General features: G+C 41.5%; 1 protein-coding gene across 2 annotated transcripts; it reads right to left on the reverse strand.

The window, feature by feature from the left end:
• Window positions 1-4267: 4267 nt before the first annotated feature.
• LOC106811276 (carbohydrate sulfotransferase 4-like) lies at window positions 4268-12953 on the reverse strand. Of its 2 annotated transcripts, XR_001394124.1 has the most exons (4): window positions 12763-12953; window positions 10654-10890; window positions 7239-7423; window positions 6110-6428 (listed from the first exon to the last, which is right to left on the reverse strand). XR_001394124.1 is itself a non-coding variant. In XM_014814840.1 (3 exons), the coding sequence occupies exon 3, from the start codon at window positions 6105-6107 to the stop codon at window positions 5457-5459; it is 651 nt and encodes a 216-aa protein (XP_014670326.1). In that variant the 5' UTR covers window positions 6108-6428; window positions 7239-7423; window positions 12763-12953; the 3' UTR covers window positions 4268-5456. The 2 variants fall into 2 exon arrangements, 1 of the variants encoding a protein (XP_014670326.1); XM_014814840.1 differs by lacking the exon at window positions 10654-10890 and having other exon boundaries at window positions 4268-6428.
• Between the last annotated feature and the right edge of the window lie 471 nt (window positions 12954-13424).

The following is a 13424-nucleotide window of genomic DNA, read 5'->3' on the forward strand; positions in this document are numbered from 1 at the left end:
AGGATCAGTGATTTCGGTAACGAATCAGTCATGCGAACTTTGGCGCCCCACACAGCCAAGGTTAAGCATGATTTTCGTTACGAGAAATCACTCGCAGTAGCCTTGATTTCGTAAACGAAATCAGAGTCATGCCTACACCTTGGCGCCGCGCTCGACCGAGCTTTGTCGCATTTATTTCGTAACGAAAATAACGCTGCAGTAGTTGATTCGTCAACGAAATCACATTTGTAGACGTTGATTTCGCTTACGAAATCAAGGTCATGCTACACTTGGCGCGCCACGCGCGCAAGTAGACTCGATGCTTTTTGTCACGAAATCACTCGCAGTAGCTGATTCGTAAACGAAATCACTCGCAGTAGTTATTTCGGTAACGAAATCAACTCGGCAGTAGTTCGATTTCGTAACGAAATCATCTTTGGACTGTTGATTTATTGTAACGAAATAAAGTTCATGCGAGCACTTGGCCGTGCGGGGGCGCCAAGTGTAGCATGAAATTTCGATACGCAAATCACTTTGCGTAGCTGATTTCGTTACGAAATCACTCGCAGTAGCTGATTTTCGTAACGAAATTCACTCCAGTAGTTGATTCGTAACGAAATACTTTGTAGACTTGATTTCGTTACAAATATGATTTTCGTACGAAATCAGTCATGGCGACATGTTGGCGCCCCATGAGTTCCACCTGTGTGCGGATGCAAAAATCCCTCGCTCGGATCGGCGAGCACGCACCACGACGTAACGCGGACGCGCGCGCGCGCGCTACATACACACACAGCGGCGCACCACGCACGCACGCAACTGCACGCGACACACAACGCACACACACACACACACACACACACACACACCACCACACATAATATATCAGGAGTTAATAAAGACAGATTAACTCCTGATTATAACTCCTTTATTAACTCCTAATACATATATATATATACATATATATATATATCCCTATTAATATATAAATATAAATAGATAAATAGATAAATAGAAATGAGGTGTTCCTCTGACGCCTGGTGCTACAGTACGTAATTATGTCTGCTGAGGTTTACAGCGCATACGTTACGGTATCCATAGTAATGCCTCAACTTATATTAGTCGCGACGAATAGTCGACTATAATTGTGGATAATAAAAGGCGAAGATGAATAAAAGGTGAATATATATAATTTGTGAGATAGATAGATAGATAGATAGACAAACAGACAGCCAGACAGACTGGCATAGGTACCAGGTCTGTCATCCGAATGGCTTTGAGCTAAATCATATATCACTACTAATATTGCTAATATATTACGCCCGACTGTCAGTGCACTGTAGTAAGGCAATATAAGGGGAACGAAATTCGTAAAAAAAACTTCCGCTGCTTCACTATAATGAATGCACCTCATAAGCGCCACATCTTGCGGATAATTACTGTCGTGACCGTGTACGTAGGGCACGTTCTGTCAAGTACTGTGCGATAGTTTTTTACTACTGTGCACTGACAGTCGGGCGTAATATATTAGTAGTGATATATGATTTAGCTCAAAGCCACTCGGGTCACCGACCTGGTACCTATGCCAGTCTGTCTGGCTGTCTGTTTGTGTATCTATCTATCTATCTAGTCTATTTCTGCTATCTATCTATCTATCTATCTATCTATCTATCGTTTATCATATCGTATTTAATCTAACTATCTATCTATCTATCTATCTATCTATCTATCTCTATCTATCTATATCTATCTATCTATCTATATCTATCTATATCTATCTATATCTATCTATCTATATCTATCTATATCTATATCAATCTATCTATTATACCTATATCAATCATCTCTATTATGTGCTCTTGATATATATGTAAAACCTTGGAGTAATCATTCTGAAACTCCAATGATTACTCCAAGGTAAAACATAGATCCATACTGCTACCCACTAGACGATAATATCAGGATTCATGTCGAAATTTAACCATTAATACGTACCCCCTCAGAAGGGATCGAGCATACATGCCGTGCTGTCTTCGAGTAATAGTCAGAGTAACAGTGCTGACTTTAGGTAGCTGGCCTGGACTGTGCGGCCATGCAGGTTAATAAGCTCATCACGTGCCTACTGAATCACACGTGCCTACTGAATCACACGTGCCAGCTACGATAGGCTAGCACCGATGTGTACACAGACATATGTACCAGGGTCCCGCACAGGACATGTTACACCGGTTTGCACGGGTAATTAAGCGCGCGATGCGTAAACATGATTCTGATTCAGCATTACATGGCCACGTGCATACTAGTATCAGGAGCATATCAGTGGTGAATGAAAACTAATTTTGTTTTTATTCACATGTATTAATTAGTTTTAAAAATTATTAATTAAAATACATGTCGCAGGTAACTCACACAGAAATAGCGTTAGGACAATATAGTGTGGAGATATCGGTAATGTGCAGATTTTGACGTCTCACATCTTACTGGGTGTACAATCGTTTTTCTGCCTTTCTCCAAAATAAAAGTTTACTTTCTCTGCGGTCTACACGCTATAATCATTGTTCATATATGTTCTTCCTGAAGCGTTTTACAAAAGAGCAATGAACTGCGATAAATTTATGAGCAACTGCATAAATATAATCTCGGATAACATGCATTATAACAGAAGTAGATAATAGGGATAACCCTATTATCTACTCCTGATTAATGATCCAGAAACAGACAAATTGCACTTCCGTGCATAAATATACAGTCGTTGCCACCCATCGGGTAAGTACAGAATAAAAATAATCAAGAGTAATATAATACATATATTATTAGCTCTTGAAATAATCAAATAATTATTCACACACGCTGATTCTGCACCCTTCGCCTTGGTATAAAAGGCAGGGGTGGAACGTAGAGGTGAAAATGTATATGAGAGGAACGTAATTAAGGTAGAGAAAGGGAAGAGCGTAGAGGAGGTGCGGAAATAGGGGAAGGTCGCTGGTTAAAAAAAGGTAGGGATGACCGAGAGCGCAACAGCTGTTTACAAGATCGTTATTTATCGGTGACGATTTGCACCATCGTAAAACCCGTTCAGGGATTGCGGTAGAAGAAAGCAGGGGGACTACCCCGGGGGACTACAGCGCCCTGTCTGGGAGAGAGGCTTAGCACAGCACGTTGGGGGGGGATGGTGAATCGCCTGCGAACGATCTTCGAAAAATGTACCTTCGTTCTTCATCTGTAGCGCTGCGCTAGTCACAGTAAGTTATAAGAACAATCATGCAGTAGGATGAAGGGGCACATAGGATATAATAATACAATATAGCAATAACCATATAGATAAAGGTAATTATTTCCTGCTGAAGACACTATAAAGATGTAATTTTTCATTTGCTTTAAAATTTCGAAAGAAAACTGGATTCCCCTAGTTAGCATTTGGTCCCTTCTCCCAATATGAGCTTGGCACCAACCTGATCCCACATGTCCGCAACCCTAACTCTCCCTCCAGGAGTAATAATTTACAATAATCTTTGGTGCCACCCCTGAATCCCCTCAGACGAATATCAAATCTGAACGTGTTTCTTACGCTCGGGCTAATACAAATGCCCTACCAGTGTAATATTTGAACACTAAGATCGAGCTAACCGACATTCGCCCGCGTAGGTGTTGCGCGGGTGCATTGCGAGCCGTATGTATGCAATTATGATAATGACATGGAATTATAAAATTTAAAGGTTTGCTTCACTTCACTCACACACAAGCATTTCCCTTACTATATGCAGTTATAAATCAAACTTTTTTATTTGTGACAGATTTCTCGTGTGAAATATATGCCAGATAATATGGTGTAAACACTAGATTAATTGTGTACAATGTATTAGATTTGTATACATGTGTCTCCGGATATAAGGTTGGCTGATCGAGTGCGTATAGAGATGGAGGTGGCCACGCTGATGGGGTTCTAGCAAGTAGTTACGTTATCGACAGTCATTCACTGACCTCTTTGACATAGATTATTATATAGACGGTTTGGCATCTATTCCCGGTGATGGACAGCCATGGTTGAAGCGGAAAAGCCGAATAATTGTTTTAGGCCCAACGTTTCTGAGATTCATAATAATTATAATGTTAGTTTTGGTTGTTTAGTGTGATGTACGAGGTATTTGTTATAGCTGTCCGTGCGGAAATACCGCTTTCCTGTAGAACGTAAATAGTTAAAAAGTATGAAGATTGTGATTTCAATGCAAATATATTGCGGTTTAAGTGTGAAGATGTTTATAAAATGATCGTGTGTAAATGTTTCAACGAAATTTTATCTCGTGGTTTAGTTTAATCAAATTTCTTTCGATTTTTTTTGTACAAACGTTTTTGTAATTTTATAAGAGAAAGTGATCAATTAACTTTACACGTGTTATTATGAATATTCAATTCGAATGTAACGGTGATATAAAAGAAATACTGTTGGCCGAAAATCTTAATTTGTACTCAATATAATAATTTGGTCCCAGCATTCATTAGAGGTAGTTTACAAAGCGGTAGCATATCCGCAAAAAAATAGGTAGCACAAAATCGGTAGCACATAAATCGGTAGCACAATCCGCAAATTTCGAAATTATTAGGTTGAGTGGCACAACTGCAACCAATTTTCCTGTTACTGTTTGTACAAAACTGGTGGCACCTTGAATGACCACACTGGGAAGTCGTATTTCAGCTTGACAGTGGTAATCTGGAGTTCTATTCTGCAGTTATGAGTGCTAGCGCAACTATTAGTAGGCTTCACTATACGGTATCTCAGTATATACAGAGTTTGCTTAAATTTCTAATGGTTAGTAATACGTACCTCAACAGATGTGATATTTACATAAAATAAACTTTAAATACGCAGAATAATCATACACGTACACACGGTAAAATTCAACATGCTGGTAAATAAAATATGTTCAAAATGTCTTCGCTTACTTATGTCCCTGATTTTTTTTATATAAAAAAATATTAAAAATATTAAAAATTAGCCCTTCGGGGCAATTTTGTACATCACTGTTCCGGCCAGTGAACAAGCGACCAAGACCACATAAACCCTCATAACACAGGGTTTATGTGGTCATAAAGCAATGTCTAGATACGGTTGACATGTAGCGAAATAAATATTGGCCTATATATATATATATATATATATATATATATATATAATTTCATTGAGTAACCAGATGATTATCATCCATTTTAAGAAATTTAAAATAATTCACGATAAGGGTCAGGCAATAGCTGTAAAATATTAACAAGAAACGTAGCCTACACTGACCCACTTCTTCGTTGCATTCCAGTACACATTCCATTTCATTCCACAGAGAAATTATGCAATGATCTAACTTCGATGCATGTATATTACACCGCTATCATTATTTCATTCACTACTTCATTAGGTTCTTCTCTGTCCATCCAACCATTACACTGGACATTTTTCTTCGCATTACTGAGCGGCCTCCAGATCTACATCACTGTCTTGTATACCGTGGTTTGTAGCCGGCCATTAACATGAACTCGTAGCAATGTTCCTCTATAATTTTGATGACACGCGGTGGAAGTGCGTCCATCCACGCTGTTGCTGTCGCGTTGGAATCATTGCGGAACGTTCCTAAGCGATACACCTTGGGTGTCTGCGTGCCACTGACCTTTCCATGAGTGTTCACGTCCAACCATTCGTAAACGTTGGACGGGAGTTCCGGCAAGCCAACAAAGTCATAAAGTTGTTTGGCACTCTCTACGGGCGCTGCAGCCAAATCCTCGTACCTAACACGACGATAGCTCGAAGGTGCGCGCAGTCGCAGGCTGTTGCCTTGCACGAGATTTTTCAGTTGATCTGCGCAGTGGATCTTCACATTTGCACGTAATCTCTCGACTGATGCGGAGACGTTCTTGGAGAGGTTCGGCCACCAAGACCGGAACATGCCTCTCGGATCACGGATGAGATGAATTATTTTCACGTCGAGGATAGGATGTTCAAGCAATGGTTCAAGGTCGCTGATGTTTGCACGGATCACCTTAATCGCAGAATGCCTGTACGTGTTGCAGACCGCTGGCACCACCTTAAATCGTTCACTCACCTTTTCCGTCAAGATTTTCCTACATTTCGGTTCCATCTTCATTGCCAGTTGTGTTACCAAAGTCAAGTAGTTTAGTCAAGGAAAAGAAATTCCATATTGGTTGGTAGTCCTTATTCGGTTTGCACAAAAACAAGCTCGTGAGAAGAGATCGCTGCCTTGCGGCCTTTTGTTCGAACGACAAGTTAGCGTAGTCAGTCACTCTACTTTCAAGTGCGTGAAGCGGTTCAAAGACATAATACACATCCGCGTTTTGATTGAATATTTCGCCCGTGAACGTAGATCCTGATCGGTAGCGCGTACTGATGAGGATGGCCTTCTTTCGTTGTTGTAGTGGTTGGGGTCTTTCAAATTTCCATTGATTTCCTGAAGCACAAAGCAACATTCACACAATACTCAAGTTATACTAAAACATGGAGTTGTTATTTATGCTATACCTACGTTACCTGCGTTTACCTACGTAAAATGCTAATAAGTAACTATAGGCATACATTTCGTTGGCATTCAGGGTCGGCGTTACTGTGATAACCTAAAAGTGATTGTCAAGTGATGCCCGTATTGATGCGGCATTAATGCATGTCGATCCCGATATTGCAGTTCATTACTTGTAGTATTTCGAAGACAAGAGGATTTATTTTGTTAATAATTGACACACCCACACGCACGCACGCACGCACGCACGCCACACACACACACACAGCGGCACACGCACACACACACACACACACACCACACACACCACACACACACACACACACACACACACACACATATATATATATATATATATATAGAGAGAGAGAGAGAGAGAGAGCAGAGAGTAAAAAACACATGGCACAGCCACGTAGATAGAAATTTATACTATAGAAAAATATGATTTAAGTGTCAATTTTTTATATACAATAAATGGCGTATAAAATAACTGACACAATATTCTATTTTTCTATGCTATAATATATTTTCATATTATTATTATTTTCTCTCTCTCTCTCTTTCTCTCTCTCTCTCTCTCTATATATATTATCAACAGCGTATAAAGAAGGCCTTCTTTATACGCTCTTGATATTATATATATATATAAATTGTTAACACAGTCTATACATATACGGCGTTTCTGTGTGACACTAAATATTTTTTACATAGCTTTATCAGAATATGGTTTTTTAGCAAACATACCTTTGCTTTCCATGTACATATTACTATTGAGAAATAGTAGCTTGACCAGCCATATCAAAACGAATGCTGCTATTGTGCTAACCAGTCCCTTTTGTAGAAGAATCGACTGATTCGCCCTGCAACTTGAGGGTCGGCCACACCATGTTCAACTTATATGTGTCGTCACATCTGCTCTAAGTTTTCACCTGTGAAATGAAATTAACACCGATAGGAATACGCAACTCTGATTGACTTGGTAGGTACTGTGCCTACCCATTTTATACCAGGGGATGATTTTCTGTGCCTAACGGAAAAGTCTACAACTTTAATTTCTTAATTCTCTTCTTCTTCTTCTTCTTCTTCTTCTTCTTCTTCTTCTTCTTCTTCTTCTTCTTCTTCTTCTATATACTGAGCTGGGCTCTTAAAAAAGCGTAAGTAGCTCAACGATACTAGGCGTGGTGGTGGCGCACAATGTCTCAATGTTAAATCATACATTAATTAATTTAATTAATTTTAACATTGCGCATATAACATTATTGCGCATTATGCATGTATTTAAGCAATTGAAATTAGAAATCTTTTGCACGTTCTACCAGCTTGCAGCTGGCGCACTTGGTGTATTAGTAAGTAGATGACTTCTCTAAGTGTTGTGTTTTCGGAAACTACGTTGACGCGAGTTAAGAATATATTTTGACACATTTAGGCCATTGTTTTATTCGTTACTTTTTTCGGTCAACGTAACTGATGTGTGGCCTTGTAACTATCAGCATGTGATCTCATTAACGCTATCGATGTATAACATGCTGCCACGGCGATATATGCCCTACCACATCCCTCATTCTTCTATCACCCGTGTCTTCTAGCGCCTTCCAGACTCTCGCCCCTTTCCCTATGCTATATGACATATGTTATATCCGTTCCTTTCCTCAGCCTCCCCTCACTCGATCTCTCTTCCTCTCTCTTTTCATGCCCTATTATTTCTTCTGTTTATTATTGATATAAAACCAATTTCCTCTTTCTGACCAATTTTCCAGTTCTATTCATGATAGTGCTCATACAAAAACACCACCACGTTGCCTACAAGTAAAAACAGACCTAGACTATTAACAAATCTTGAGCTTTTATGTTACGATTACCTATAATGTAGGTTACATTGTGATATTTTGATGACAATTGATCAAGCCTTGGATCGAACTACCCAAGCTCTATATTCTATGAAGAGCCCACAGTACAGGGAAGAAGGTACAGATTTCGTTGAACGTATTGAAGGTTTCTAGCTACCACCAGAGGCTTTTTATCCCTCTGTAGCTTATGTGTCCTATAGAGATACACACAAGGATTGGTATTATATACCATATATGTCACTTCATAAATTAATACTTTGTTACTCACTAACTGAAAATGGGCATGCATGCATATATGAATTTAGACATTTTAGATGTCTCTCATGATGAAATCGACGTCAAACAATATCCTAGCAATGAGCGGCAGTACGACTGGAAAAGCTTGGGACACGCTTTTAATTGTGTTACAAACGTTGGTAAAGCGATATTGTAAGTGTCTTTAGGTAAACGTGATGTGCCATCTATATGCCTCTTCTGTAGTGTATTTTATACACCGTACAGACTGCAAATTTGATCCTACATCAAACTAGTCCGGCGAGGCGCGCGCTAAATTTTTGCTAAATGTACGCTGCGGTTTAGCGCGCGCTGGCGCGGGCCTGGCCCGGACTAGTTTGATGCAAAATCGAATTTTGCAGTCTGTACGGGGTATTAAAGACTGAACGTCGCCTGCCGCGGACAGCTCTGATGCCTCCGGGGTGATCAGACCTGTACATTCCACCCTAAACCTAATGCGTTTATTGACCTTAACGTGAACCATCGTTAATGTTGTTGACGGTGTTTATGTCGTCATAAACACATGACCTACGGCCGTGACAGAGCAAGTACATCGTTAAAAGGGGGCTTATGTCGGGCTTGCGAGCCGACTCGACTGGAAGCAACTGGCTGCAATTCACTGCGACTGCAGTGCTTATAAGCCGGTCGTCTGCGACGCGACTGCCTGCGACTGGCCGCCACTAGTTGCTCGGAATAGAACAATGGGCAACTGGACGCAACTATAGTTGCTGCCGATCGCTTCCAGTTGCTCGAAATCCAGTTGCTTCCAGTCGAGTCGGCTCGCAAGCCCGACATAAGTCCCCATTAACGATGTACTTGCTCTGTCCCGGCCGTAGGCTGAACAAATTCCTAGGGGGGACAAAATTTCATCAGTCAACTGTGTAATGATGAGCGACAGGCGCAGCTCTTGATCGACGTCCATAGTGTGGTAGGGGTGGGTCTGAGACAATTAAGGCTTTCGCTGATAAGTGACCAAAAAAATCACGTTCTGGTTATTTACGATTATTAGCTAAGCGTATTTTTTTAATTTTGCTCCAAAATCTAAGGGGGCAGCTGCCCCCTTGCCCCCTTCCCCAGAGGCTATATACGCCCCTGTCTGTCTACTCCTATGCAGCATTTTAGCCGTTTAGAGACAACTGACGCGGATGCTCTATATTTATAAACAAGAGCTAATAAATACATGTATTATTAGCTCATGATATAAAGCATTCTAGCCGTCTAAAGATAACAGATGTGCTTGCTCTATCAGTAGGCCTATGCAGCATTTTTGCCGCTATAAATATGGACAACAGACGTGCTTGCTTTATCGACATGCGCCATTCTAGATGTCTGTTGACAACGCGGATGTGTATGCTATCGATATGCAGTAACCTTGCCGCCCATATTATTATAAACAACAGATCGACGTGCTCATTCATCGATATGAAGTACTCTGGCTGTCTATTGACAACGGTTGTACTTGCTGTATATCTAATTATCTATATACAACATTCTTGTCGCCCCCCCCCCCATATAGAAAACCCGGCCTGTGCACCCGCTGCGTTATTGTTGCTTATTAGTATCAAGAGTACATAATAGAGATTTTGTTACATAATCTTGATACATAATCTCTATTGTGTACTATTGTTACTATGTACGCCCTATACCTGACGTGACTAGTTATATTGCATAGACATCGTGTTTTGTCAAAAATGTGATGATGACGTCTCATATATTTCGATCTGAACTCTTCGGCTGACCTCGTGCGTGCGCGTTTGTTTGCTCGTTGTTTGTACCTAGAACCGTTGCTGTTGTGCTCCACGCTTATAATATAATAAATGTTATGCTATAATGACGGATTAGCTACCAACACAACACCAACGAACGCGACCAATTACTCAGCAATTTAAACACTTCCATCTGAATTCACAATCAAACTGCGCATGCAGCTATTCTGTATATACTCAATTGGCAACTTGGCGTCGCAGTGCCTTTCTCTCTGTTAAAACGAACCCTGTATCGAAGTTTATAGCATCGAAACCGCGATCGTGCATACTCACCGTGCGTATGTGTGAATAGACCCTACACGGATCTACATCCTCGCTAATCCCTGACGCGTCAGGCCACAGGTCCCGAAACGTTGCGGGTGCTACGTGCGTGTGTCACTGTCGCCGCCAGCGATCCTGCTCCTGATGCGAGCAGTGTCGCTGCAACTTCGTAAATAGGCTAGTAGTCCCGGTATACAGCAGGTTATTCTTATAACTGCGGCGCCCCGCACGTGAATGCGAGCTACGAAGCTTGACGAAACAGAACATTGGTTCTAGTTAGAAGACCACGCAGGCAGATCGGAATGGGAACGCCGCGCTAATATGAACGCAAATGATTTGTCCATTCATCTGCAGGTTCGCGGTGAGGAAGCGCATGCTGGAAAGCGCGTGACACATTTCACGGCGTGAAACAGTGTAATGGCTACAGACTGCAGACTGCAGACGCGCTGTACAGTTATAGATATCTATCTAATGGTCCGCTTCGTGCACGTATTTCGTGCGCTCGAGGGAATGAATATGCGCCGTGAATAACACGCACGGACTGAGGTAGAATGATCGATGCCGCCTTTTGATGCTCATGCACACTGAAGGAACAACGCCTCAAGGACAACAAAGCGTATTATGTTGAGTATCGACCGATACGGCCTACGGCATTTTACTAGCAGCATGCTGTTTATTGCACAATATAACTATGGGCTGTTTTTACATTCTTTACTGTGTAGTATTAAAACGGATATAGCGCTCCGGAACGGAAGTATTTCACGTGCCGCCGCACATGCTTGTATGGTCTAACAAAATTGCCATCGCACTGCGTGCGGTTTCACAGTGTTATAAACTTATTAATCCTAGTTATTCTATCCGACGTCGTGCACGACGTTACATGTGTTTCACCACGACGTCACACGTTTTTTCCCCGCGGTCACGCGTTTTCAAACGCGACGTCACACCTTTTCAACCACAACAATATGCGCTTTTAAATACGACGCTATGTGTGTTTTTCAACCACGACGTCACGCGCTCTCAACCACGACGTCATATGTTTTTCAACCCCGACGTCACGCGCTTTCAACCCCGACGTCACGGGCTTTCAACCACGACGCCATACGTTTTTCAACCACGACGCCATGCGTTTTTTAATCACGATGTCACGCGTTTTTAACGACGCCGTCACGCGTTTTTAACCGCGACGTCACGCGTTTTCACCCATGGCGTCACATGTTTTCAGCACGCGGCCACGCGTTTTCAACTACTACGTCGCGCGTTTTCGAACAACTACATCGACCACGATATTGCGCAACCACTAACGCGTGTCAACCACGATATGTCTCGTGTTTTTAACCACGACGTCAAGCTTTTTTTACCACCACATCACGCATTTTCAACCACGACGTCATGCGGTTTTTCAATCACGTCACACAAGTAACGCGCATCATATCTTATGATAAAAAAACACAAATTTTATGTCGACATTAAAATCATCATCACTGGCATTGCAAAAAACTGTGCAATGCATAATGAACAATAAACATTTCCTTACTTTCTTTGTCATTCAAGAAAGAATTTGTAGTCCATCATGCACGATAATGGCTACATAACAGGAAATCTATTATGGAGAAGGACGCGTTTAAAATAGGAAAAAAATTGGAAGATATCATCCTGCGAACAAGGTTAGCAAATTGGATGAAATATTTGCTGCTGTGAATGCAGAGCTCTGCCTACACTGACGCTGCTGCACAGGGAACCGCGCGCGGACTATCAATGTGATTCACCCGCCGACTGAATATCCAGGATATAATCAAGAGCTAATAATACCTAATAATAGGTATTATTAGCTCTTGATATAATTATGTTATTCATGATACACAGCTAAGCATGTAGCTGAGCTGTTTTGCCATTTTTCCAGTATGACCTCGTGCTGGTGCATAATTTTAAATAGTGAAATATCAGGTTGGCGTAGGCCTATATCTTAATTTGTGTGGACCGTAATAAACAGACAGAACCATTTTTTACACTAATGTTATCAGGAGTAAGATAATATAGATTATCTATATTATCTTACTCCTGATGTTATGACAAACGACGTGTAAAACCAATATAACGAACACACGTGATTGTGTTTACCTGGGTAAATTCTGCACGCATAAGCGGATCGATCTCTATATAGCTTCCTCCGGTGAACAGGCGATCGTCTCCTTCGGATATAATTTAGTAACTACAGGCATTATCCGTGGCAAAATTGCGCTTTTAATCCAGTCCGTATCAATTATTACCTAGACACGTTAGCGGGCGTGCATACGCGTGGCGGGGTGCGTATGCGTAAGTGCGTTAGTGCGCGTATGAGCGCGCTCATGCATATCTACCCCAACCACTGAATCTATTCTATATATAACTATATTATATAACTGTTATATATAGAGCATGCAGTGAGCCCATCAGCAGTACTAGTACATCACAACAACAATACCTCACCACCATAGCCTTGGTGGAATACAACAGTAACCAATGGCAATGCGCTATGCAACATGCCAGAGCCGCTAGCATGCTAGGTCTAGTACTATAGCCCCAAACTCCACGACAGGTGGCGCTCTCGCTCTGGCTCAATACTACTCAATACTTTGCTCAATACTACTCAATAATACTCAGTATTATCCTGAGTGTGGGAAGGAGGCGCTGCATGCAGTTTGCTATAGCCCGCGTACTGTTGCCGCAGGCCTGCCTTCTCTGGCCTGCCTGCGGCAACTGTACGCGGGCTATAGTACTAGAGCTACTAGCATGCAAGAGCG

Source organism: Priapulus caudatus, unplaced genomic scaffold (assembly GCF_000485595.1).
Source record: "Priapulus caudatus unplaced genomic scaffold, Priapulus_caudatus-5.0.1 Scaffold522, whole genome shotgun sequence".
NCBI lineage: Eukaryota > Metazoa > Priapulida > Priapulimorpha > Priapulimorphida > Priapulidae > Priapulus > Priapulus caudatus.

Coding starts and splice junctions, on each gene's coding strand:
- LOC106811276 (XM_014814840.1), bottom strand. CDS start 6,107: ATGAAGATGGAACCGAAATGTAGGAAAATCTTGACGGAAAAGGTGAGT.